This window comes from Rhinopithecus roxellana, chromosome 16 (assembly GCF_007565055.1).
Source record: "Rhinopithecus roxellana isolate Shanxi Qingling chromosome 16, ASM756505v1, whole genome shotgun sequence".
NCBI lineage: Eukaryota > Metazoa > Chordata > Mammalia > Primates > Cercopithecidae > Rhinopithecus > Rhinopithecus roxellana.
The window spans coordinates 85,196,925-85,223,301 of record NC_044564.1 but is presented as its reverse complement, the minus strand read 5'-3'; the positions used below and the strand labels follow the sequence as shown (position 1 = coordinate 85,223,301).

Below are 26,377 nucleotides of genomic sequence, written 5' to 3'. Positions count from 1 at the left end.
AGATCTAAAACCATCTTGGTGGTAAGAGAACGATGGTAAAGCACCGTGGAAGGTAAACGTTGAAAGGATTATCTGCCACTTAAGAGAGTGGAAGAGAACAGGAAGTACAATTTAGAAAAGGTGAATATTTGAGGAGAAAAGGACAAACTGTTCACACAAAATAGATCACTATGGGTCGTTTGACAAAAAACTATCTTTATGAGAATTTACTATCAAGAAAATAATATAGCTAAACTATTAGTGATTTATAGGAATTCATCAACAAAAATAAAAACCGTAAAGAAAATCCTATCATGTCCCCATACAGTATTCAGATCGTGGCTAGGGATAAATATGCAGTTATGGGAACTGCTTCTAAAGAAGTAGTGTAGAGCAGCATTTCTCGTACTTCCAGAGAGTACGTCTAGACAGGTGTTTTAAAACACTCGGATTTCTTGGTCTCTCCCCAAGGGACGTTGATGCTACTGATTCGTGGTGTTTTAGTCATGAAGTCCTTGCCCATGCCTAGGTCCAGAATGGTATTGCCTAGGTTTTCTTCCAGGGTTTTTATGGTTTTAGGCCTAACATTTAAGTTGATAACATAACGTTGATGCCACACTTCTGAGTAGTTCTGGTGGAGAACTGCTACACATCCCGAGGACTGAAAGGCAAGACCTAGGAAGAATGCTGACGCTCATAATCTACTCAAAGAGAAAATAAGATGGAAATATAACCTAAGAGACTGAATCAAATAATGAACTAAGGACACGGATGTCCTAGCATTCATGCTATACTCCCAACTCCTAGAAATGATGGAAGAATTTCCCACCTTTTTTTTTTTATTATACTTTAAATTCTAGGGTACATGTGCACAATGTGCAGCTTTGTTACATATGTATACATGTGCCATGTTGGTGTGCTGCACCCATTAACTTGTTATTCACATTAGGTATTTCTCCTAATGCTATCCCTCCCCGCTCCCCCCACTCGACAACAGTCCCCCGTGTGATGTTTCCCACCCTGTGTTCAAGTGTTCTCATTGTTCAGTTCCCACCTATGAGTGAGAACATGCAGTGTTTGGTTTTCTGTCCTTGTTGAGAGTTTGCTCAGAATGATGGTTTCCAGCTACATTCATGTCCCTGCAAAGGACATGAACCCATCCTTTTTATGGCTGCATAGTATCCCATGGTGTATATGTGCCACATTTTCTCAATCCAATCTATCATTGATGGACATTTGGGTTAGTTCCAAGTCTTTGCTACTGTGAACACTGCCACAATAAACATATGTGTGCATGTGTCTTTATAGCAGCATGATTTATAATCCTTTGGGTATATACCCAGTAATAGGACAGCTGGATTAAATGGTATTCCTAGTTCTAGATCCTTGAGGAATCGCCACACTGTCTTCCACGAATGAAGCAATTTACACTCCCACCAACAGTGTAAAAGCATTCCTATTTCTCCACATCCTCTCCAGCATCTGTTGTTTCCTCTTTAATGATCACCATTCTAACTGGTGTGAGATGGTATCTCATTGTGGTTTTGATTTGCATTTCTCTGATGGCCAGTAATGATGAGCATTTTTTCATGTGTCTGTTGACTGCATAAATATCTTCCTTTGAGAAGTGTCTGTTCATAACTTTTGCCCATTTTTTGATGGGGTTTTTTTTTTCTTGTAAATTTGTTTAAGTTCTCTGTGGATTCTGGATATTAGCCCTTTGTCAGATGGGTAGATTGTAAAAATTTTCTCCCATTCTGTAGGTTGCCTGTTCACTCTGATGGTAGTTTCTTCTGCTGTGCAGAAGCTCTTTAGTTTGATTAGATCCCATTTGTCAATTTTGGCCTTTTGCTGCCGTTGCTTTTGGTGTTTTAGTACATGAAGTCCTTGCCCATGCCTAGGTCCAGAATGGTATTGCCTAGGTTTTCTTCCAGGGTTTTTATGGTTTTAGTCCTAACATTTAAGTCTTTAATCTATCTTGAATTAGTTTTTGTATAAGGTGTAAGGAAGGGGTGCAGTTTCAGCTTTCTACATACAGCTGGCCAGTTTTCCCAGCACCATTTATTACATAGGGAATCCTTTCCCCATTTCTTGTTTTTCTCAGGTGTGTCAAAGATCAGATGGTTATAGATGTGTGGTATTATTTCTGAGGCCTCTGTTCTGTTCCATTGGTCTACCTCTCTGTTTTGGTACGTACCATGCTGTTTTGGTTACTGTAGCCTTGTAGTACAGCTTGAAGTCAGGTACTGCGGTGCTTTCAGCTTTGTTCTTTTGGCTTAGGATTGTCTTGGCAATGTGTGCTCTTTTTTGGTTCCCCATGAACTTCAAAGCAGTTTCTTCCAATTCTGTGAAGAAAGTCATTGGTAGCTTGATGGGGATGGCATTGAATCTATAAATTACCTTGGACAGTATGGCCATTTTCACAATATTGATTCTTCCTATCCATGAGCATGGAATGTTCTTCCATTTGGTTGTGTCCTCTTTTATTTTGTTGAGCAGTGGTTTGTAGTTCTCCTTAAAGAAGTCCTTCACATCCCTTTTAAGTTGGATTCCTAAGTATTTTATTCTCTTTGTAGCAATTGTGAGTGGTAGTTCACTCATGGTTTGGCTGTCTGTTATTGGTGTATGGGAGTGCTTGCGATTCTTGCACATTGATTTTGTATCCTGAGACTGCTGAAGTTGCTTATCAGCTTAAGGAGATTTTGGGCTGAGACAGTGGGATTTTCTAAATATACAATCATGTCAATGATGGAAGAGTTTTTACAATTAAATATATAATACTATAAAATGGGGGCTTTTGGTGACCCACAAATTCTGAGAAAAGCTTGACTTGGTAGGTAGGTGGGATCTTTTTGAAGGAAAATACCACCACCCTAAAAGCTTGCAAGAGAGGACTACTATAAAAGATAAGAGTTACTTTGGGGGTGAATTCAAGGAGCAGGGGGCAAACCGACAGCCAGCTGCCAAGACCTTATATACTCTTTTTCTTATCCACTGTCTTTAGGCAAGAGATAACAGAAATGTCCTGACTCCAACAGGAAGGAGGAATGAGGCCTGGAAGGAGACGCCAGTCCCAAATGGCTATCAACCTCCAGAAAATATGGGAGTCCTCTAAGGCTACAATTTATTGGCAATTTATTTATTGCCAATACATATTTATTGGCAACCTCAATCAACACCACCTCTTGATCTTTCCATAATTATTGGAGACTACAATATACAGAGCCCTAATAGAGAGACTAATGAGGAATCCCAAATTCCAGGAAGACCAGATTGTTTTGCAAAGTGGTTGTACCTATTTAAGTTCCCATCAGCAACCTCCTGAAGCTCACCATAACCTAATGGATGTCTAACTGATGTTGTAGTTTACACTTTCCTGAAAATGCACAGAAAAGCTCATAGACCAGTTTTAAATTGTGGTGAAAAACACATTAACATAAAATTTACCATTTTAACCATTTTTAAGTTACAGTAGTGTTAACTATATGTCCTTATGTGCAACAGATCTCTAAAACTTTCATATCTTGCAAAACTAAAACTCTATACCCATTGAACAACAACTCCCATTTCCCCCTTCCTCCCATCTCAAGGTAACCACTATTCTACTTTCTGTTTCTTTTTTTTTTTTTTTTTTTTGGAGACAGAATCTCGCTCCATCACCCAGGCTGGAGTGCAGTGGCACGATCTCAGCTCACTGCAACCTCCGTCTCCCAGGTTCAAGCAATTCTCCAGACTCAGCCTCCTGAGTAGCTGGGATTACAGGCACGCTGCCACCACACCCGGCTAACTTTTGTACTTTTAGTAGAGATGTGGTTTCGCCGTGTTGGCCAGGCTGGTCTCGAACTCCTGACCTCCAGTGATCCGCCCGCCTGGGCCTCCCAAGGTGTTGGGATTACAGGTGTGAGCCACTGCGCCTGGCCTTAGCTTCTGTTTCTACAGGTTTGACTACTTTAGACACCATACATAAGTGTGAGTAATCATGCTACAGGTTTGACTACTTTAGACACCATATACAAGTGTGAGTAATCATGCTACAGGTTTGACTACTTTAGACACCATATACAAGTGTGAGTAATCATGCAGCATTTGCCTTCTGTCACTAGTTTACGTCTTTCATCCACACTGTAGCATAGGACAGGACTTCCTTCTTTTCTAAGGTGGGATAATCTTCCAATGTATATATATACCATATTTTCTCCACTCATTCATCCACTGATGGACATACAGGTTGCTTCCACCTCTTGGCTCTTGTACATAATGCTCAATGAACATGGGTGTGTAAATATCTCTTAGAGATCTTGTTCCCAATTATTTGGAAATACACACAAATATGGGATTGCTGGATCATTTGGCAGTTCTATTTTTAGTTTTTTAAGGAAACTCCATACTGTTTTCCATAGTGACTGCACTAGTTTAACATTCCTAGCAACAGTGTACAAGGGTTCCAAGTACTCCATATCCTCATCAACATTTGTCTTTTTCTCTTTCTTCTTTTCATAGTGGTCATTCTAATAGGTGTGAACTGGTATTTTATTATGGTTCTGATTATCATGTCCCTGATAACTGGTGATGTTGGGCATCTTTTCATATGCTTGTTGGTCATTTGTATATATTCTTTGGAGAAATGTCTATTCCAGTCTTTGACCTATTTTTAAACTGGATTATTTTGCTGTTATTGAGTTGCAGGAGTTCTCTGTATATTCTGGATATTAACCACTTATCCAGATATAAGGTTTGAAAAGATTTTCTCCCATTACATATGCTGCTTTTTAATCTGTTGATTGCTTCCTTTGTTGCACAAACATTTAAAAAATTCATGTAGTCCTATTTGTCTATTCTTGCTTTTCTTGCCTGTGCTTTTGGTGTCATATCCAAGAAATCATTGCCAAGTTCAATGCCATGACACTTTTCCCCTATAGTTTCAGGTGTTACGTTTAGATCTTTAATCTATTCTGAGTTAGTTTTTATATATAACGTAAGGTAAGGGTTCAAATTTGTTTTCTGAATGTGTATATCCAGTTTTCCCAACAACAATTATTGAAGGGACAGTCTTTTCCCAATCTTGTAGTCAGGATACCCTTGTCAAAGACCTTGTAGTCAGGATACCCTTGTCAAAGATCACATATGTGAAGTCTTATTTCTGGGCTCTCTATTCTGTTTTATTTTGTCAATATGTCTGCCTTTATGCCAGTACCACACTGTTTTGATTACTGTGGCTTTGTAATATGCTTTGAAAAAAGGAAGTATGAGGCCTTCACCATGTTTTTCTTTCTCAAAATCATTTTGGTTATTTGGGGTACTTTGAGATTCTATGTATATTAAAGGATTCTTTTTCTATTTCTGTAAAAAAAAAATAAAAATAAAAACCAAACACCACTGACATTTTGATAGAAATAACACTGGAACCTGGAGATTGCTTTAGGTAGTATGGGCATTTAAAATACTAAGTATAGGTTGGGTGCAGTGACTCATGCCTGTAATACCAGCACTTTGGAAGGCCGAGGCAAGTCGATCACCTGAGGTCAGGAGTTTGAGACCAGTATGACCAATGTGGAGAAACCCCATCTCTACTACAGATACAAAATCATCTGGGAGTGGTGCCAGGCACCTGTAATCCCAGCTACTCAGGAGGCCGAGGCAGAAAAATCACTTGAATCTGGAGGCGGAGGTTGAGGTGAGCCGAGATCGCGCCACTGCACTCCAGCCTGGGCAACAAGAGTGAAACTCCATCTCAAAAAAAAAAAAAAATACTAACCCATCTATGAACATGGGATATCTTTTTATTATGTCTTATGTAGTATCTTTTAGCAATGCATAGTTTTCACTGTACAAATCTTTCACCTCCTTAATTGCTTATTCCTAAATATTTTATTCTTTTTGGTGCTATTGTGAGCAGGACTGTTTTTAAACTTCCTTTTTGGGTTGTTCTTATTAACATATAGAAACGCAACTGCTTTCTATTCTCTATTTTATTTATTTCTGCTCTAATCTTTATTAGTCTCTCCCTTCTTTTTTTGTTTTTTTTTTGTTTTTTGTTTTTTGAGACGGAGTCTCGCTCTGTCGCCCAGGCTGGAGTGCAGTGGCCGGATCTCGGCTCACTGCAAGCTCCGCCTCCCGGGTTCCCGCCATTCTCCTGCCTCAGCCTCCCGAGTAGCTGGGACTACAGGCGCCGCCACCTCGCCCGGCTAGTTTTTTGTTTTTAGTAGAGACGGGGTTTCACCGTGTTAGCCAGGATGGTCTCGATCTCCTGACCTCGTGATCCCTTTAGGTTTAGTTTGTTCTTCTTTTTCTAGTTGCTTGAGGTGTAAAGTCAGGTTTCTGACTTGAGATCCTTCTTATATTTTTTTTCTTCCTTCAAAAGCATGTACACCTTCTTCTTTTTTAATGCAGGCATTTACCACTATAAACTCTCTGCTTAGAACTGCTTTTGCTGCATCCCATAGGTTGTGATATGTTGTGTTTTCATTTTCGTTTGTCTCAAGTTATTTTCTATGTTTCTTGTGATTTGTTCTTTGACCCACTGGTTGTTTAAGAGTGTGTTAATTTCCACATACTTGTGAATTTTCCAGTTTTCCTTTTGTTATTGATTTCCATTCCCTTGTGGTCAAAAAAAATAGTTACTATGATTTCAGTCTTATTAAATTTGTTAAGACTTGTTCTGTGGCCTAACATGTGGTCTTTCCTAGAGAATGTTCTATATGTGCTTGAGAAGAGTGTATATTCTGCTGCTATTGGGTAGAATGTTCTGTATATGTCTATTAGGTCCAATTGGTCTATAGCATTATTCAAGTTCTATTTTCTTATTGATCTTCAGTCTGGTTAATCAGTCTGTTATTAAAAGTGGGGTGGGAAATCTCCTATTATTATTGCGTAACTGTCTCTTTCTCCCTTCAATTCTATTGGTATTTGCTTCATATATTTGGATGCTCTGTTAAGTGCATATATTATTGTAATTGTTGTATCTCCCTGAACTGACTCTTTTATTATTATATAATCTTCTTTGTCTCTTTTGCTAGCTTTCTGATACAAGTATAGCTATTCCTGCTCTATTTTGGTTATCATTTGCATGATATCTATTTTTCCATCTTTTCATTTTCAGCCAATGAATCAAGTGAGTCTCTTGCAGCTAGAATATAGTTGGATCTTGTTTTCTGATCTATTTTGCTACTCCACATCTTTTGAATGGAGTGTTTAATTCATGTTCACCTAAAGTAATTACTGATAGAGAAGGACTTACTATTGCCATTTTGTTGTTTTCCATATACCTTGTAGTTATTCTGTTCACAATTTTCTCTTATTCCCTTCCTTTGGGTTTCATTGATTTTTTCATAGTGATATGCTTTGACTTCCTTCCCATTTTTCATTGTGCATCTCCTACAGGTATTTTCTTGTTGTTACCATGGGCATTACATTAAACATCTTAGAGTTATAACAACCTAACAAGACAACTTTAATCACATACTAAAACACTGCTCATTTACATTTCCCTCCCCAGTTCATGTTATCAATATCACAAATTACATCGTTTTCTATTTTGTATTTATCAACACTGTTTTAACATTTTTTACGCTTTTATCTTTTAAGTTCTATATCAGAATTAAAAAGTGAGTCATGTACACTCAGCCCTCTATATATCTATGGGTTCTGTATCCATGGATTCAACTAAATCATGGATCAAAAATATAGTATTTGCAGGATGTAGAACCTAAAGATTGACTGTTTATATCTGTAAGTTCCATATAGTTTACTGTGGGACTGGAGCATCTATAGATTTTGATATGTATGGGAAGTCCTGGAACCAATCCTCTGTGGATACCAAGGGACAACTGTACTATACAACACAGTATTATAAGATTTTGTGTTTGTCTGTATATCTACATTTATCAGAAGGCTTTATATTTTTGTATGCTTCCACGTTGCTAATATTCTTTCATTTCAACTTAAAGGACTCCCTTTAGCAATTCTTGTAAGGTAGGTCTAGTGATGAACTCCTTCAGCTTTTGTTTATCTGGGAATGTCTTTACTTCTTCACTTTTGAAGGATGATGTAGCCCAGATGCAGTATTTTTGGTAGGAAGGGTTTTTTGTTTTGTTTTGTTTCCTCCTTGGCTCTTTGAATGTACCATCCCACTCCCTTCTCGCCCGTAATATTTCTTCTGAGAAATGCACAGATAATATTATGGAACCTTCCTTGTACATGATAAGTCACTTTTTTCTTGCTGCTTTCAAGATTATGTCTTTAACTTCTGACATTTCGATTTTTGTGTATGTTGGTGTGGGCCTCTTTGGGTTCATTCTTTTTTTTTTTTGAGACGGGAGTCTCGCTCTGTGGCCCAGGCTGGAGTGCAGTGGCTGGATCTCAGCTCACTGCAAGCTCCGCCTCCCAGGTTTACACCATTCTCCTGCCTTAGCCTCCTGAGTAGCTGGGACTACAGGCGCCCGCCACCTCGCCGGGCTAGTTTTTTGTATTTTTAGTAGAGACGGGGTTTCACCGTGTTAGCCAGGATGGTCTCGATCTCCTGACCTCGTGATCCGCCCGTCTCGGCCTCCCAAAGTGCTGGGATTACAGGCTTGAGCCACCGCACCCCTTTGGGTTCATTCTTTGGAGTCCTTTAAGCTTCTTAAATTAGGATATCCAATTCCTTCCTAATATTTGGGAAGTTTTCACCATTATTTATTCAAGTAAGTTCTCTGCCCCTTTCTCTCTTATTCTAGGACTCCCATAATGTATATATTGTTCCATTTGATGTTGTTCCACAAGTGTCTTAGGCTTTCTTGACTTTCCTTCATTCTTTTTTCTGTTTCTCTGACTTAATAATTTCAAATGATTTGTGTTTAAGTTTTCTCTTTCTTCTGTTTGATCAAGTCTACTGCTGAACCTTTCTAGTAAGTTTTTCCATTCACTTACTGAGTATCTTTAGCTCCAGAGTATCTGTTCGGTTCTTTTTTAGTTTCTATCTCTTTGTTGATAGTCTCATTTTGTTCATGTATTGTTTTCCTGATTTAATTTAGTTGTTTATCTGTGTTCTCTTGTAGTGCCTTGAGATCCCTTAAGACAATTATTTCAAATTCTTTGTCAGGTAATGCATAGATCTCTGTTTCTTTAGGGTCTGTTTCTGTAGATTTATTTTGATTCTTTGATTATGCCACATTTCCCTGGGTTTACTTTGTGTCTTGTTATTTTTGTTGTATTTTGTACATTTAAAGAAACATCCACTTCTCTCAGTCTTTATCGACTGACATGGTACAAGGGAAGACTTTCACCAATGGACCCAGCTGGAGATTCTGGAGGTCGGTCAAACCTTTTCCAGGGAGGTATCTTCTCTGGGCTTACGCATGTGATTTCCAAATTAGAGGGCTTTACTGGTTTTTCGAGAGCTCCTGATCTCTCCCTCCCCCTAGTGTCCGTCTGTGGTATTGCAGATTCTCCAGTGCTGCAACAAGCTGCTGCGCTCTCGTTCCAAAGTATGCCATTCATTTCTCTGTCAGTGCTGTGAGTCAGAACAGACAGACACCAGTCCCTCCAGTAGGCCCCTGAAAAGCCAGAACACTGGATGTATATATTCCATTCTTCTCCTCCCCTCCCAAAGAACAAGTCATGAGCTAGGCGTTTTCTCCCAATTCTGTTGAGCTATGCCAGCCTCCATCTATAGCACTGTCAACTCTCTGGTGCTACCACAAACCACTAAGCTTTCTTTTGTTCTCCATGGCCCCAAGACATCAAAAGTAGTCTTCCTTTATCCACAGTTTTACTTTTTGTAGTTTGAACTAGCCATGGTCACCCGTGGTCCAAAAATATTAAATGAAAAAATTCCAGAAATAATTCAAAGGTTTTACATTGTGCACTGTTTTGTTTGTTTTGAGATGGCACCTCATTCTGTCACCCAGGCTGGAGTGCAGTGATGCAATCTCAGCTCACTGCAATCTCCACCTCCCAGGTTCATGTGATTCTGCTGCTTCAGCCTCCCGAGTAGCTGGGACTACAAGCATAAGCCACCACGCCCAGCTACTTTGTATTTTTAGTAGAGACGGGGTTTTGCCATGTTGGCCAGGCTGGTCTTGAGCTCCTGAAATCAGGTCATCCACCTGCTTCGGCCTCCCAAAGTGCTGGGATTAAAGGCATGCGCCACAGCACCCGGCCTAAATTGTGTACTGTTCTGAGTAGCATGATGAAATCTCATGCTGTCCCACTCTGTCCCACCTGGAACATGAATCATCCCTTTACCCAGGGTATCCATGATATATACACTACCTGCTCATTAGTCACTTAGTAGCCTTACTGGTGGTCAGATCAACTGTCACAGCATCACTGTGCTTGTCTTCAAGTAACCTTTATTTTATTAATACTTAATAATGACCTCAAAGTCCAAGAGCTCTGGGGCTGGCAATTTGGATATGCCACAGAGAAGTTGTAAAGTGCTTTCTTTAAGTGAAAAGGTGAAAGTTTTCAACTTAATTAGGAAAGAAAAAAAATCATATGCTGAGGTTGCTGAGATCTATAGTAAAAACACATCTATCTGTGAAATAGTAGAGGGAAAAAACTTTGTGTTAGTTTTGTCGTTGCATCTCACATGGCAAAAATTACAGCCATCATATATGGTGAGTGCTTAGTTAAGATGGAAAAGACATTAAAGTTGTGAGTAGAATACAGAAATGTGTTATGATTGATAGCAATCAGGTTTGGTACTATCCTATAGATAAAGAGGGATTACTGTACGCAGTTTCCTCATCAGTGCTCCCAGTCAGTAGAGACAGAAATCTGTTCCTCAGTCTGCTCCCTAAAAAGTGAGAATGTTGGATGCACATTCCACTCTTCTTTTTCCCTCCCAAGGGAGAGAAGCCACAAGCTGGGTTTTTCCTACCAATCTCACCAAGCCGTGCCAGACTTGGAAAAGGGCTATCACAGTTGATATGAAACAGATTTTTAAATCAATTTCAATGTGGCTATTCTACACTTTGAGCTTGCCTGCAGTACTGTGACTTCTTAATTGGTTCTGTAGTTCTCATTAAAATTTTTTGGGATGTATGTTGTAGTTAAGCCAATGTCTCTATTGGGAAATAAGGTCTAGGACTTCCTATTCTGCTATCTTGCTGATGTCATTCCTGAAGAACTCCTTTAATATGAGTAATTCAGTTTTCATCTTCTGGTAATGACCTGCTTATATTCCTTGCTCATTTCTGTACTGGAGTGTCTTCCTCTTTATGATTGATTTTTCCAAGTCATTTCTATATTTTGCATTCTGATCCTTTGTTTCTATTTGTTAACAGATTTTAAAAATTATTTTTATTGTGAGCTGCTTTTTAAAAAATCAACTGTGATGCATATTTTGGGAGTTTGGTGTAGGGAGTACATACACATTGCACTGACTGATTTTTAAAGTCCTTTTAAATAAATTTATAATTACATAATTCAAAAGATCCATCAGTCAACATTCACCTCACAACGAAATCCAAGTCTTTACCTTGACATGTAAATAAATAAATCTAAACACTCTCCATGTCTCCTATAGTTCTTTTTACATTGCCAAATCCAACATAATGAAGATTTTCTCCAATGTTTTCCTATAATAATTATATTTAAGGGTTAGGTGCAAAGGATTCCTAAAGGTTGAGGACAAAGACAATTTCTGATAGGACTTGAATTAGCAATAGCTTTACAAAAAAAAAAAAAAAATCACCAAGTCCCTCAGTCCCAGATTCTCTCGGTTAATGATACGTCAAACATGAAATGCCCACCAATAAAAACTGAAATTCTTTCACAGACTGAAGAAACATTTGTAATGTGATTAATTGCCTTTTAATTTGTCTGAATCTCTTTGATTTGTTTAGTCTAGATTTTGGAATATCATGTTTCTTAAAATAGGGCATATGTTCACATCAAATGTTGCCTTGTAAATATCCTGACTCTGTGAGAGTGTGTGTGTGTGTGTGTGTGCGCATGCGCGTGTGCTGGGAGAAGGCAGAGCCAGGGCAGGCCAGTGTGAGAGTACACACTTGCATCTGTGCACATTCTCCTCTTGCAGAGTGAGGAATCCCAGGGTAAAATTAAGTACTGCTCTTTCTTTTGTGCTCCCTACTGTAAATGTAGGGCTTTTTACCTAATGGGCCCACAAAAGACATTGTAGGATTTACTTACTGCTCTGTGAGAGTTAAGAAAATTGTGATTTTTAAAAGAGTTTGAAAAAACTCACCAATTTGCTATGTATTCCACTAAAACAGTCTTTCTATATAACATACAACCATAACTGAACATCCACTTCCTATGAATTGTAAAATTTTCCTCTCATAACCAAACTGATACATTTTGAAACTTGAGAAGAAGGATGTTTAGTTTAACACCTACCGCCTTTGAGTGTTAAATCCATGAAGATGATTCTCTCTGAGCTCAGACGCTAATGATAAAACCATCTGTAAAACAAAATCAGCTGCAGGTTAGCTCACGCTGCAAACAGGGTTCCATCAGTTCTGTTTTTCTTGGTGTGAGTGACATTTCCGTTGAGATTCCCCGAACCCCCATCTTCTCATGCTTTCCTCTGTCAGAATGAAAAGGAAGCAGTGCCATGTCACATTTACTAATAACTGGGATTTTATTTAATGTTTATAAATGTTTAATGTCTATAATTCTGCATTTCTATGTAAGTGATGAACAAGACAGGTCATTAACTTCCTAAGAATTAAAACAAAATCCATTTAAAGAAAAACGAGTTTATTTCTTCATTTAAAATTTTCATTTGAAAAAAAAAAAAAGTTTTTCTTGTATAAAGCTTCCAAAATACCAGAATGGTTGGCAAACATTAAAAATCTCATAACATTTTTTAAAAGAGTTACATCAAGATTGTAAGTTAAAATTTCTTACATTTGGCTACAATGTAAGCCAGAAGAAAACAAAGCTTTAATATTAAGAGGTAAATATGTAAAACTATGTATTGAATTTTCTGTTTTGCTTTAACAGAAAAGTCCAATCAGGTTATTTGAAATACAAGATTCGTCCAACAGTACAAGACTGTGTTTATAATAGCTAAGAAAAGCTCTTCTCCCAAACATCTCTGAGTGAATAAGTGAGATGTGTTCCTAGAAAGAGAGGCTGATTGGTTGGTTTTAGTAAAACCCTTCCTGGTTTCCTTCTTTCTTATAACTTCCCATCTCACGTTTCTTCCTTACATGGCCATAAGACTGCCCAAGGTAAGAAGAGATAAACGAAGAAAAGTTAAACATCTCTTCTGCAGGACTGAAATATTTCCATTTGCTCTTTTTGCTGATGGCACATTCAGCATTAAACATTCCAGAAGTGATAAATTTTAAATACTCACATTTTTAAGCAGACCGGGATAGTAATCTACAGGGGCATATCCAAGACCCTGAGTGAAAAGAGCAACTTCTTTATCAAATCTGAGTGCTGAAAGTATATGAGATAATATACCCTAAAAAACATAAACAGAAAAAGTTAACTTCTTTAAAAGTGAATACAAGTGTCCTTTTAGGTACAATGCCTACAATTTATTTGCAAATGGGAGTGGTCTCTACGAAACAAAAAAAATCTGTTTGTTAAAGTACTCAATTTACTTTGATTCAAAGCGTAAAAAAGAAATGTTAGCATTAAAGTTAATACATTAAAAAGAAGTCAACTTAAACATTGATAGTGAAAACGAAAACACAATGAATGAGCAGTGCTTTACTTATATTAAGAAAGGAATCTTTATTGCTTTTAAACTCAGTAAAATACGTTTAGCAGCGATGATAAGATCATTTCTTTTTTTTGTTTTTTGAGTTCAGCTGGGCAATGTGCCGATGTCACACAAGGTTCGGGGGGGGGTGGCACATCTCACACACGTGCGTGAAACACCCCATCATGATCACGCTCACAAACTACAAAAGGATCCAGATAATAGAATTTAACATAAGATAGAGAACATATCACAAATCAGTAGGGAAAGGGCAGATTATGTAATAAATGGTGCCTCAAAAACTATTTGTAAAAAGAAAAAAAATTCTCACCGGGTATTCTTCATCAAAATATACTCCAGTTTAATGTAAATTAAAGAGATAAATGTAAAAATGAAATAATACACAAGAAGAAAATATGAACATTTTTCAAGTGTCTGAATGAGAAAGAACTCTGAGAACTGAAAATCCTGGGAGAAAATCATCCGGGAAGAGGCTTCGCTGTGCTCAATAAAAATAAAATCTTGTGTTTACCAGAAAAATAATATGAGCACAAACTAAGAAGAATGTTAACAACAAACAGTACAGATTCTATGTGTGTTACCAAATTAATGTACAAAATTAATGACAAACACTAAGAGCATAACAATGGCTATGAATAGATAATTCACAAGAGAAAATACAAATGGCTAAGAAACACGTAAACGAATGTTCGTCCTCCGTCATCAAAAAGGGTAAGACACCTGTATGGCACTTTCACTTAAGGAGTTCAAGTTTTCACAGACGTGAACAGCTAATGCTGTACGAGGTTCTACGAAACAGGTGCTCTGTGAGCTCCTGGAGGGATGGAAATAGGGTCTTCCACACAGAGTGCAGTTGTGAATGGCACCGAGGGGCCCATGAAGTGTCAGCAGATGCAACGCAGCCCAGAACCCATCATGAGGCCTGGACTTCCAGGGGTGTGTCAGGCTAGAGGTTTGTCACCTGAACAAAGACAGATTACGGGCTAACAGAGGCCCTGCCTTATAGAAAGCAACTTGAAAAAAATATATAAAATGTCTTCAAAATATTCAGAACCTTTGATATACGTGGCATACATTTAAGGAAATAAATGCAAGTATGATGACAGGAACTATGCTCAAAGATGTTTACTGTAGTGGTTATTTCTCATATAGTAAAAATTATCTAACAGCAGGGAATGATTAATATCCTTATACAGTGGCTCACTGTAAGCCACTAACATGTTTATAAAGGGGCCAGGCATGGTGGCTCACACCTGTAATCACAGCACTTTGGAAGGTCGAGGCAGGCAGATCACTTGAGCCCAGGAGTTCGAGACCAGCCTGGGCAACATGGAGAAACCTGACCTCTACAAAAAAATACAAAAAATTAGCTGGACATGGTGGCGCACACCTGTGGTCCCCGCTACTCAGGAGGCTGAGGCAGGAGGACCGCCGGAGCCCCAGAAATTGAGGCTCTGCACTACAGGCTGAGAGTTGGAGTGAGACCCTGTCTCCAAGGAAAAGAAGTTTATGAATAATTTTAATAGTATTTAAAATGGTTATACTACTAAATGAAGAAAGATGTAAAATGTTATACTCAGAAATGATCTCATCAATATAAAAATAATCCATACATGAGAATGGAAAAACAATGGAAGAAAATATCACGGTCTGAGATTGTCTGTGTTGCTAGAGCAAAATACCTCGGATGGGGTCATTGATAAGAGCAGAACTTTATGTCTCAGTTCTGGAGGCTGGGAAGTCCAGGACCAAGGAGCTGGCAGGCTCAGTGTCTGGTGAAAGCTTCCAAGGTGATGTCCTGTTGCTGTGCTCTCTAGAGGGGCAGACACTCTGAACGCTGTGTCTTCACATGGTGAAAGGGACAGAAGGGCAAAAAGGGCCAGGGCACCCTCTTCCACCTCTTACAAAATCACCAATCCCATTCATGAGAGCTCTGCCCTCATGGCTTAATCACCCCCCAAAACCCCTCTTAATATTATCACATTGGTGATTACGTTTCAACACATGGATTTTAGGGGATATATTTAGATCACAGCTATCACCAAATGTTAGCAGTTTCTAGGGTGGTGCTAGAGACCCATAATAGTGCCACCCTAGATGCTGTTAACATTTATATTATTATATATATATATATACACACACACACACACACACACACACACACATACACACACACATATTTTCTTCTTCTTTCTACTTTAGTATGTTTCCTTGCCTCCCATACATGTATGTGCTTCTTTTAATACCAGGAAAAAAATATTTTTTGAAAAAGTTTTATTTGGAAATATTTGATTTTTTTTTAAAGTCCTATACTGCATTTTGTGATAACACATTACGAGATAAAATGAATTTGCATCTGTGCATATAAATGTATGTATGTAACTTCATACACAAATACTTGGGAGATGACAGTCTAATCTGAGGTGGAGGCTAAGGGTGCCTCAGTGATGAGCAGGTAGGCTCCACAGACCCCGACGACAAGCATGTGGCACACATATTAGTGACACTCTGGGTGGTTATCACTATCATGGTGGTCATTTCAATTTCATCATCAAATATCTCACACATCCAAAAAGATATAAAATATTATGTCAAATTCCACAAACCTTCAAGCTTAATCAGTAAAACATTAGAAATACAGAAGCCTTCTATGCCCTCTGCCATTCCTCACCATGATTCAACAGCAGTCTCTACCCCTGGGGACAACGCTACCCTGAATCTGGGATGCATCCTTTTGTGAGGATCATGTACTTTCTCCCTATGAGCTCAGACCTGCCTCCGTATCCTTAAAAGAGAATCCAGGCAACACTCCTAAGTCATGTAAGTGGAAACCTGCCATTTCTACATTATATCCTATCTACAGTTTTCAAATTAGAATTGCAAGTTAACAAAGTAGCTTTAAAACATTACTACTCAGTAGAAGACATTCATGATTAATAAAAACAACAACAAAACCCCCCAGCAGTATGTACTACACGATTTACCAAAAAATGAATCCACTGCAAAGGGGGAAGAACAGGAACCTTACAGAGTTAGAGTGAACCTTTTTTAAGGTAGAGAGAAGGATGGGGCCACTTGCTTGTTATTGTTTTTCCCTCTTTCGGTTCAAATCTGCCCCAAATACAGAAAGCAAACAGAAGCTGACCACAGCTCCAAGAGAGTTCGTCTCCCTGTTGGCGGTGGTCTATTTCAACACCAAGTGCAATCTGGGAGAGAGGGAGCAGCTGTGGCCTGGGCAGGCAGAGTCAGGGAGCTCAGGTACAAGCCAGCGTGCCATCTGTGGAGGGGCGATGGTGCTCACCACCAGCCACGCTTACTGCTGGACTCCACTGAACTTCTGAAGGGAGAAGGTAGGGCCTGCACAGCAGGGAGAGCGCTTGGTGCTCTTAGCAAGCCAGTGTGGGGCCTGAACCCCCAGCGGGGTGCAGTGCAGGTGTCCTGGGAAAAGGGAAAGCCCGGCCAGGTCTGGCCAGCTATATGTCCAATCCACATGGAGGTGTCCGAGTCAGACCCAGGCAGAGCAGGAGGACTCGGTTTGAAAACTAGGTGGTCTCCAAGTCGGCAGCAGTCTGGGTTTTCACGGAGCAGGTCAGTCTGATGCTAGGTGAGGGGAGGGCAGTGTCCGAAGAATGCAACCTTCTACTCAGAAACCAGACTTCTGCATTCTATTTAACACACATTTAAAGCACTTACTACACACCAGGGGCTGTTCTAAACAGATTACAAATAGCAACTCATTTAATCCTCACAGCCTATGGGTAGGTACTGTTACTGAATCTGGGTTAAAGAGGAGGAAATCAAGACAGTTTAAGCAGCCTGCCCAAGGTTAGTTATTTACTCTATGGCCAGACCTTATAATGAACCTCCCTACATCCACTGTCCATGAGACTGTTGGGATAGTTTTTAGCAATGCAAATCTGAATGCTCTCAGTCTGAGACCCTTTCGGCTTTCAGTTACTTTTCCTGTGAAGCCCAAGTTTCTCAGAGTGAAGCAGCCTGGCCCACCAGTGCACCCCACACCCGCCACCAGGCTTCACTGCTCCTTACTAGCCTGTTTGCGACCCTGGAGGGCCACAGGCTTTTTGGGCCATCAGGACTTTAGTATGTCCAATTCCCTCTGCCTGGTGAGCTCTCCTATGCTCCTCACTTGTGAGAAGTGACTTCTTGAAGGAATTCTAGCAACTGTGACAACTAAAATTTACCAAGTGCTTACAATGTGTGCGGCACTATGTTCTCTAAGTATGGCATCTCACTGAAAACCCCAGGTTCAGTTTTTAATCAAATTCAATTAAGCAAAGTTTCAATTAAGCCACCCATAAACAGGTGGCTACTGTTATTATATATCACAATCCACCCTCAAAACATTAGAGCGCAAGGCACTACAGACCCAGTTGGGATGGAAAGTAAGGTAGTATGCAATTGAAGGAAGCCAGTTTTGAGCAGTAACAGCTAAGGGCCACTTAAGATTGTAGAGTTAAACAAAACCATGCCCAGGCTTCCCCCTAACCCACAGCCTCCCAGAAGCACTCACGCCCTGGGCCTGGGACCAGCTTATGGAGGGTAACTTCCCAATACTGCATGAGCTCTGTCTTGACATTTGATTTCAGAGGGTGACATGAGAGATCGTAAATAATTCCTAAGTAATGTTTAAAATAGCCACAAATAGTTCCCTAGATACTGAAGTCATGTATCACTTAACAACTGGGATACATCCTGAGAAATGCTTCGTTAGGCAGTGTCTTGGCATGCGAACATCACAGAGTATACTTACATGAACCCAGATGGCTCAGCCTGCTGCACACCTAGGCTACATGGGAGAGCCTATTGCTCCTGGCCTGCAAACCTGTGCAGCATGGGACTGTACAGAATACTGTAACATTGTGATCTAAACCTATCTAAACGTAGAAAAGGTACAGTAAAACTGTGGTATAACATTGAAAAAATGGTACACCTGTATAGGACACTTCCCATGAATGGAGCCTGCAGGACTGGAAGTTGCTCTGGGTGAGTCAGCAGGAGTGTGAATGTGAAGGCCAAAGGCATGACTGTACGCCACTGTGGACTTTACAGCACCGTACACTTAGGCTACACTAAATTCATAAAAACACGTTTATTTCTTCAGCAATAAACTGTTCTTAGCTTACCACAACTTTCGAATTTGATAAACCTTTTATTTTGTTGAACTTTTGGACTATTAAAATCAACACTTAGCCTAAAACACACTGTACAGTTGTACAAAATATTTTCTTTCTCTATATCCTTACACTATAAGCTTCTTTCTAATTTTTTTTTTTTTCTTTTTAAACTTTTTTGTTAAAAACTGAGGCACACTGCCAACCAGACACTTGTCCTGGTCACTTCAACCCCTGTCTCACTGTTGTGCCAGTGTGAATGCAAACCCTGCTCTCTGGCTGCCAAGCATGGATGTGGCCAGGACAGCAAATCAAGCAAGCATTCACGCTCCAGGCAAGAGGTCTGCTCAGGTACCCAAATAGGCTTTCCAGAATTTCCCCAAGATACTGAGACTCAGCCCCTTCCAGGCCTCACTGCCAAAGAGAATCAGAGAGGGGATCGGGGAGCCGTCCAGACTCTCCAGCCCAAGCTTGAAGCACACAGCCCAACACAAATTTGTAAACTTTCTTAAAACAATATGAGATTTTTTTTGCCTTTTTTTTTTTTTTTTTTTTTTTTAGCTCATCAACTATCATTAGTGTTAGTGTACTGAATGTGTAGACAAAGACAATTCTTCCAATGTAGCCCAGGGAAGTCAAAAGATTGGACACCCTGCTCTAGCCTCGTCTGTAGTGAAAATGGACTTGTACCCAAAGAGGCAACTCACTGTCCACAAGGACACCATCCCAGATGCTGACCATCAACCTCCTGCCTCCCTGGAACAGACCTTATCTGAGTCCCGTCAGAGCTCACATTGTCCCCCAGCCCCTGACGTCCAGACATGTGCCAGAACAGCCCCTCAGAGCTGTCTTGATGAGATGGGACGAGGGGTGGTAGAGATTCAGGTTCAGAACAGCTGCCTTAACCCTCCCTTCTGAGAGGTCTGTACCTGCTGGTTGGAGCCCTCACCCCTCAGAAGGCTTGGCCCATGTGCCAGGAAGTGCCCCCTAAAAGGACCTTCTGGTCCCTCTTCCTCCTCTGAGAGAAGTGCCCTGGAAGGAGACCCTCTGTGCTAGGGAACACAACCTCCATTCGTACAACCAGGCTGACTGGCGCCCTGATGTCCGGAGGCAGGAAGAGACGCAGGACCCAGCTTGTGTCTGTGCATCTGTGTTGCTCCAGCTGTGGTACCTGTGCAAACAGTGGAACCCCAAAGAACACTGGGTGGTCAACACACAGACACAGCACCTAATACAAGTATGTCAGTTTAAGTTGAATCTAAAATGGGACTTACAATGTCATATAAAAAAATGTTACTTAATTTTATAAGAAAATTGAGTTAAATTTTGTAAGGGCGTTAAAATATAATTTTAATAGGAAGCTATGAAAATTATCTACACTTGGTGTACAAATGACTGAAGTTTGGGTAACTCTGTAAAAGCCACTTATGGGTGCAAAGAGGGGTCTGTCACTTACTTTATAAGACATCGACTTCCAAATCTGTGCTGTTTTTAACCAGTGCCCTCTGGTGACACTAACATTTCTTAGCCTGAAAGAACACTGCCATGGAAACCGTAATAGGGATTTCACTAATTTTGGATTAAAATCATTATAAAACGGTTTAGTTGGTTTATGCTCTTGTTGACCAAATGCTCCTACAGATAGCATACTGCACATGTGTTCTGATGTGCTCTTGCATCTAAGGTCAATTTCCCTTATTCATCAAATTTTATTTACTTTAGATAAGAGAGACTTTGTAGTGAGCATGTACTCTATGAATCTGTACTTGGTTAGAAATACAAATTCTCAGACAAAACCCAGACCTATTTTATCAAAATCTGATCTAGTTTATTAAAATCTGGATTTAAAATAATATTTCCAGGTGATTCACATGCACATTAATGATTGTTACTAGCTCTATCGCCCAGGCTGGAGTACAATGGCACAATCTCGGCTCATTGCAGCCTCTGCCTCCCGGGTTCAAGCGATTCTCCTGCCTCAGCCTCTGGAGTAGCTGGCACCCGCCACCACACCCAGCTAATTTTTGTATATTTAGTAGAGATGGGGATTCACCATTTGGCCAGGCTGGTCTCAAACTCCTGGCCTCAAGTGATCTGCCCACCTCAGCCTCCCAAAGTGCTAGGATTGCAGGTGTGAGCCACCGCGCCCGGCCGGTACTCTATTCTTAAGAAGAGAAAAAGTTATATGGGTGTACTGATTTGTCAAACAGATACAGTTAAGAGTATACATTTCAATGCACATACATCTTATAAAAAATAATAATAAAGAGATGGGGAATGAGCCGAAGTATAGATGAAGCAGAAATAGCACATGATGAGTTGCTGTTGAGGCTGAGTGTCAGATCTATTATACCATTTTGTTCATTTTGTATATGTTTAAAATGTTCTGTAACAAAACACTTGTATAAAAAGACAAAGCTTATGTATAACATTAGCTCTTAAGATTTTGGCTACCTTTGGAGAGGGAGAAGGAAGAAAGTGATGTCAGAAGCACGAACAAGGCTGGTTCTATCTTGTGGTTACAAAAATGCATTTGCCTTGTGATAATTCACTGAGCTTTATCTTAATGCTTTGTGCATGTGCTTCTGCATTTGCCTTGTGATAATTCACTGAGCTTTATCTTAATGCTTTGTGCATGTGCTTCTGCATTTGCCTTGTGATAATTCACTGAGCTTTATCTTAATGCTTTGTGCATGTGCTTCTGTATGCATATTATGTATCAATAAAAATTTAAATATTAAAGAGAAAAACTGAAGTACACACATTAGCTGAGGCCTACACAGGGTCAGGTAATTAACATCACTGTCTTCTACCTCCACACTAGAAGGTCTTCAGGGGCAATAACAATAACGTATGTGGAGCTATCATCTCCTGTAATGTCTTCTTCCGGAATGAATACCTCCTGAAGAACCCGCCTAAAGCTGTCTTACAGTTGACATTTTTAAATTTTTAATTTTTTTTTTTTTTTTTTGAGACAGGGTGTTGCTCTGTCACCCAGGCTGGCCATCATAGTTCGCTGCAACTTTGAACTCCGGGACTCAAGCAATCTTCCTGCCTCAGCCTCTGGAGTAGCTGAGACTACAGGCATGTGCCACCACGCCTGGCTTACGTATTTCACTTCATTTTATTTTATTTTTGTAGAGGCTGGGTCTCAGCATGTCACTCAGGCTGGTCTCAAACTCCTGGCCTAAAGTTATCCTTCCACCTTGGTCTCCCAAAGCACTGGGATTATAGGCATGAGCCACCACATCTGGCCAACTTTTTTTTTTTTTAAATAAGTAGTACACTCTAAATAACAATAAAAAGTATAAGTATGTTAAATACATAAACCAGTAATATAGCCATTTATTATTATCAAGTAATCACGTATATATATAATTGTACGCACTATACTTTCATATGACTAACAGCACAGGATATCTGTTTACCTAGAATCACCACAAACATGTGAACAACGTGTTAGGCTACATTCCAACACCTATGATGTGCCTAGGTCACAGACACTTTCCAGCTCCGTTATAATCTTAGGAGACCACCATTGTACATGCAGGCTGTTGTGGACCAACATGTCATTATAAGGCACATGACTATATTTCCAATGTCCGCATTGCACGAGCTGACTTTAACATATAATGTCCTGGAAAAACGAAAATGTAGTATCTCATTTATCTGCAAGGGATACACTCCAAGACCCTCAGTGGATGCCAGAAACCTTGAATGGTACCCAACCTTTCTCTCTCCTCTGTGTGTGTGTGCACATTGTGTGTGTGTGTGTGTAAATAGATAAAACAAAATTACATATTTTAACTAATGTCCTTTTTCCATAATAACCCTGATATAAGTGGCTATGAAGTGCCACAAGAGTTTTTTCCCTGAATAAAATAAGTGTTAAGTCCTAGAAACAATATACAGAGGCCAGTATACGGTTACATAGTTTCAAAACAGACACCTCAAACTTTGGCCCCCTAAATTTTTATTTTAAAGTAAACTTAAATATTGATGAGCATTTCTCATTGCTAAGAATAATTTTTTTACTGCCACCTAGTGGCAAATAGTCTAAACACAAAACCATTAAAGATTAGGCACCAGCTCTTAGACAAAAACAAATTTCTATAGTCATATAATAATAGGTTCTTTTTCAAATGCTGGCAGAGCAATCTTGGAGATCCTTTACTCTAACTCCCTCATTTTACTAATGAAGCACTGAGTTTCTAAATATACAAATCAGTAATTAAGGAAAGGATGTGCATATAAATGAACAGGTTCAGACATAAAGACGTACAGATATTATCACCCTGACCATTGATAGAAAATCTTCCATGGGTAGAAAGTATAGGAACTAACACAGCTGTACCTAAAATGATTTTAAGCCCAATTTCGATTCATGTAAAAGTTAAGAATGAAACTCTGCTCATGTGTGAAAAGCCATTGAATATGCTAAGATCATGAGGGTGAACTTTCCTAAGAAGGCAAGTTTTAAATAAAGCAGAGGGAAATCCACTGCCCTTGCTTTTGGGTGCTGTTAGTTGTCCTCGCCTCACTGTATCTGCTCCCTCAAGTGTAACAGGCAGAACATTCACAGGCAGGCTGGGAAAGCTGGAGCGATGGGCTGTGGTCTGGAACATGGTATGGGTGTGGAAGATGGGCTGTGGGTTTTGCTCAGGCAAAGGGCTAGGAGAGCCAAACTGTGGTCAATATTCTCAAACTGAGACAGAGCACATCTATTATGCTTCTCTAAACAATTTCTTCATCTGATCATTAAAGTCTTTTAGAATTTCCACCACTTGGGTCTCCATGGCATATCTCTTTATACAAAATATACAAAAAAAAAAAAAAAGGTGTTGGACAGGTGTCGTGGCTCACGCCTGTAATCCCAGCACTTTGGGAGGCCAACGCGGATGGATCACAAGGTCAGGAGATCGAGACCATCCTGGCTAACACGGTGATACCCCATCTCTACTAAAAATACAAAAAATTAGCCGGGCATGCGGGCGGGCGCCTTTAGACCCAGCTACTTGGGAGGCTGAGGCAGGAGAATGGCATGAACTCGGGAGGCGGAGCTCGCAGTGAGCCGAGATTGCGCCACTGTACTCCAGCCCAGGCAACAGAGCAAGACTCCGTCTCAAAAAAAAAAAAAAAAAGTGCTTATAAATAGGGATCCATTATTTATTCATTCAACAAACAGGTTGAGGATGGTCTGCTTTCAAGCCACTCTCCTGGAACCACTGGAGTGAGAAGCCCTGCAGCCTGGTGAAGGGTGCTGCAGGTGGGAACAGCCAGCACGAGCCAGCTCGCTAAGTGCTGGAATGACTCTTGGTGAGGCAGCTGCTGTGGGAACAGAGCAAGGAGAGATGAGTTCCAACTGCTGGGTTTTGTGGTGCTCCCAAAGACAATGGCATCTGAGCTGATTCTGAGGGCTGGGGAAGAAGACAAACCGGAGGAGGGAGAGGCGAGGGGAAGAGAGAAAGTACCTGTGTGATGTGGCTGGGACAGAGGAAGGTGACTGGGGAGGGAGGAGAGAAAAAAGGTGGGAAAACCTCTTCTGTCACCCCCTAAGGTTCCCAGCCCCCACTCCAGCCTGCCCCGACATGGCCTCGGCCCGCCTAGGCAAACTCACTTCCCCTGCCTTTCTCTTTCATCCCTGCGACTTGGTGACATCAGACTCCCGGCTGGTCACCAAATTCACCCAGCCCCTTCCCACCTCCAGACCATTTCCTTCTTCTGAGAAACCCAACAGCCTCCCCGCCCCCATCTCTAGCTGCCAAAATCATACCCGTCTTTCAAAATTCACCTTTCTCCAGGATTCCTGTTCTAGTTCTTGACTGGGCAAGATGTTGTTCTGAAGTCTCTGTGGTTCCTCCCTTGTGTTTCTCTCCCGGCACCTTCCAAGGTCACCTTGCAGTGTAACGGTGAGCCTGCTCTCCTCTGTCCACCGTTACACGCAGGCGCTCCACGGTAGGCACTGCCTCGCTATCCCTCACAGTCCCAGCACAGCTGTGACCCACACAATAGTCGTTCAGTAAAGACCAGCTGACTCAAAACCAAGAGCACGGATTGCCCTCTTACTGCTACTGAAGAACAGCATCGCTACAGGATTCCCTCGTGACCTCGTTATAGGGGAACACAAGTTTTCTTTTTCACAATTTGCTTTCCTAAGTTGCAGGTCATAAAATACCCACAGAAAACTGGGAAAACATGACATGGCTACGTGCTTTTACTTTAAGGACATTAACTCATGTTGGTAACACTGACCAGAACCTGCACACCAATGAGGATGTACATCACTGGCTAAGGTGTTGCTTTGGCGCCACTCAGCTTGCAGTAACCTTCAGGTGCTGAGGTATTAGAACATCCAGGACGGACAGGAAAAGCAGAAGCAAAGGATTATCTTTGCTGAAAGGGGTCCTGGGAAATTCAGCCTGAGCTGTGTTTAAATAGAAGTTATAATGCATATCTACATACTTAAAAACATTTTTTTCTGCAAACCTGGTTAGTAAAACAAAGCTTCTGTTAGTTCCATTCGATACACTCAATTATTTTTGGCCCCCCAAAATGTATTTCTCAGGTATAAATTGGTGTGTTTAGCCTTCTCTTAGTCTACTCAGTCCTGGGTCTGTGGCCACGCTGCCACGTCGAATACCTGGAGGGCTCTCTGACGATGACCATATAAAACACTTGTGCCCAAATGCTGAATTAGTTGCTTCTTCCTCCCCGCCCCTGCTTTTTAAAAAATGTTCCCATGGCATTTTATGTAAACATCTAGTAAAAAAATTTATGTTGTTACACTGAAATTCTTTGTTTACTTAATATCAAAATGCCCAAACCGACTAAATTACCTGCACGTGACTTCTATTTTTCTAAATTAAATACCATGGTGAAAATTGGCCAATTTTCTTATAACACAATTTTAAATTATCACTTCACCCTGCCAACAAAGACAAACTAGAAATCAGAACAACTCATAAGCACCATCTACATTTGTTTCACTAAAAAAGGAAAGAAAGGTCCTCTATAGAGTAAGACGGACCACAACTCCCCGGCACAGCATTACACGACAAGACAGCAGAGAAGATTCTTGTCACAAACTGTTAACAATAAGACGGACCACCACTCCCCGGCACAGCATTACACGACAAGACAGCAGAGAAGATTCTTGTCACAAACTGTTAACAATAAGACGGACCACCACTCCCCGGCACAGCATTACACGACAAGACAGCAGAGAAGATTCTTGTCACAAACTGTTAACAATAAGACGGACCACCACTCCCCGGCACAGCATTACACGACAAGACAGCAGAGAAGATTCTTGTCACAAACTGTTAACAATAAGACGGACCACCACTCCCCGGCACAGCATTACACGACAAGACAGCAGAGAAGATTCTTGTCACAAACTGTTAACAATAAGACGGACCACCACTCCCCGGCACAGCATTACACGACAAGACAGCAGAGAAGATTCTTGTCACAAACTGTTAACAATAAGACGGACCACCACTCCCCGGCACAGCAATTACACGACAAGACAGCAGAGGAAGATTCTTGTCACAAACTGTTAACCAATAAGACGGACCTACCA

At 40.5% G+C, this 26,377-nt stretch overlaps 1 protein-coding gene and 1 pseudogene across 8 annotated transcripts in view; both read right to left on the bottom strand.

Moving 5' to 3' along the window:
- FANCC (FA complementation group C) overlaps nt 1-26,377 on the bottom strand; it is a 217,563-nt gene that overhangs the window by 59,541 nt on the left and 131,645 nt on the right. For all 8 annotated transcript variants that reach the window (XM_030919731.1, XM_010372004.2, XM_030919736.1 and 5 more), the window contains 2 exons: nt 13,289-13,399; nt 12,322-12,386 (listed from right to left, as the gene is read on the bottom strand). In XM_030919731.1, coding sequence (XP_030775591.1) covers nt 12,322-12,386; nt 13,289-13,399 — 176 coding nt within the window. The remainder of the gene's footprint in view (nt 1-12,321; nt 12,387-13,288; nt 13,400-26,377) is intronic.
- On the bottom strand, nt 13,746-13,856 carry LOC115894107 (annotated as a pseudogene).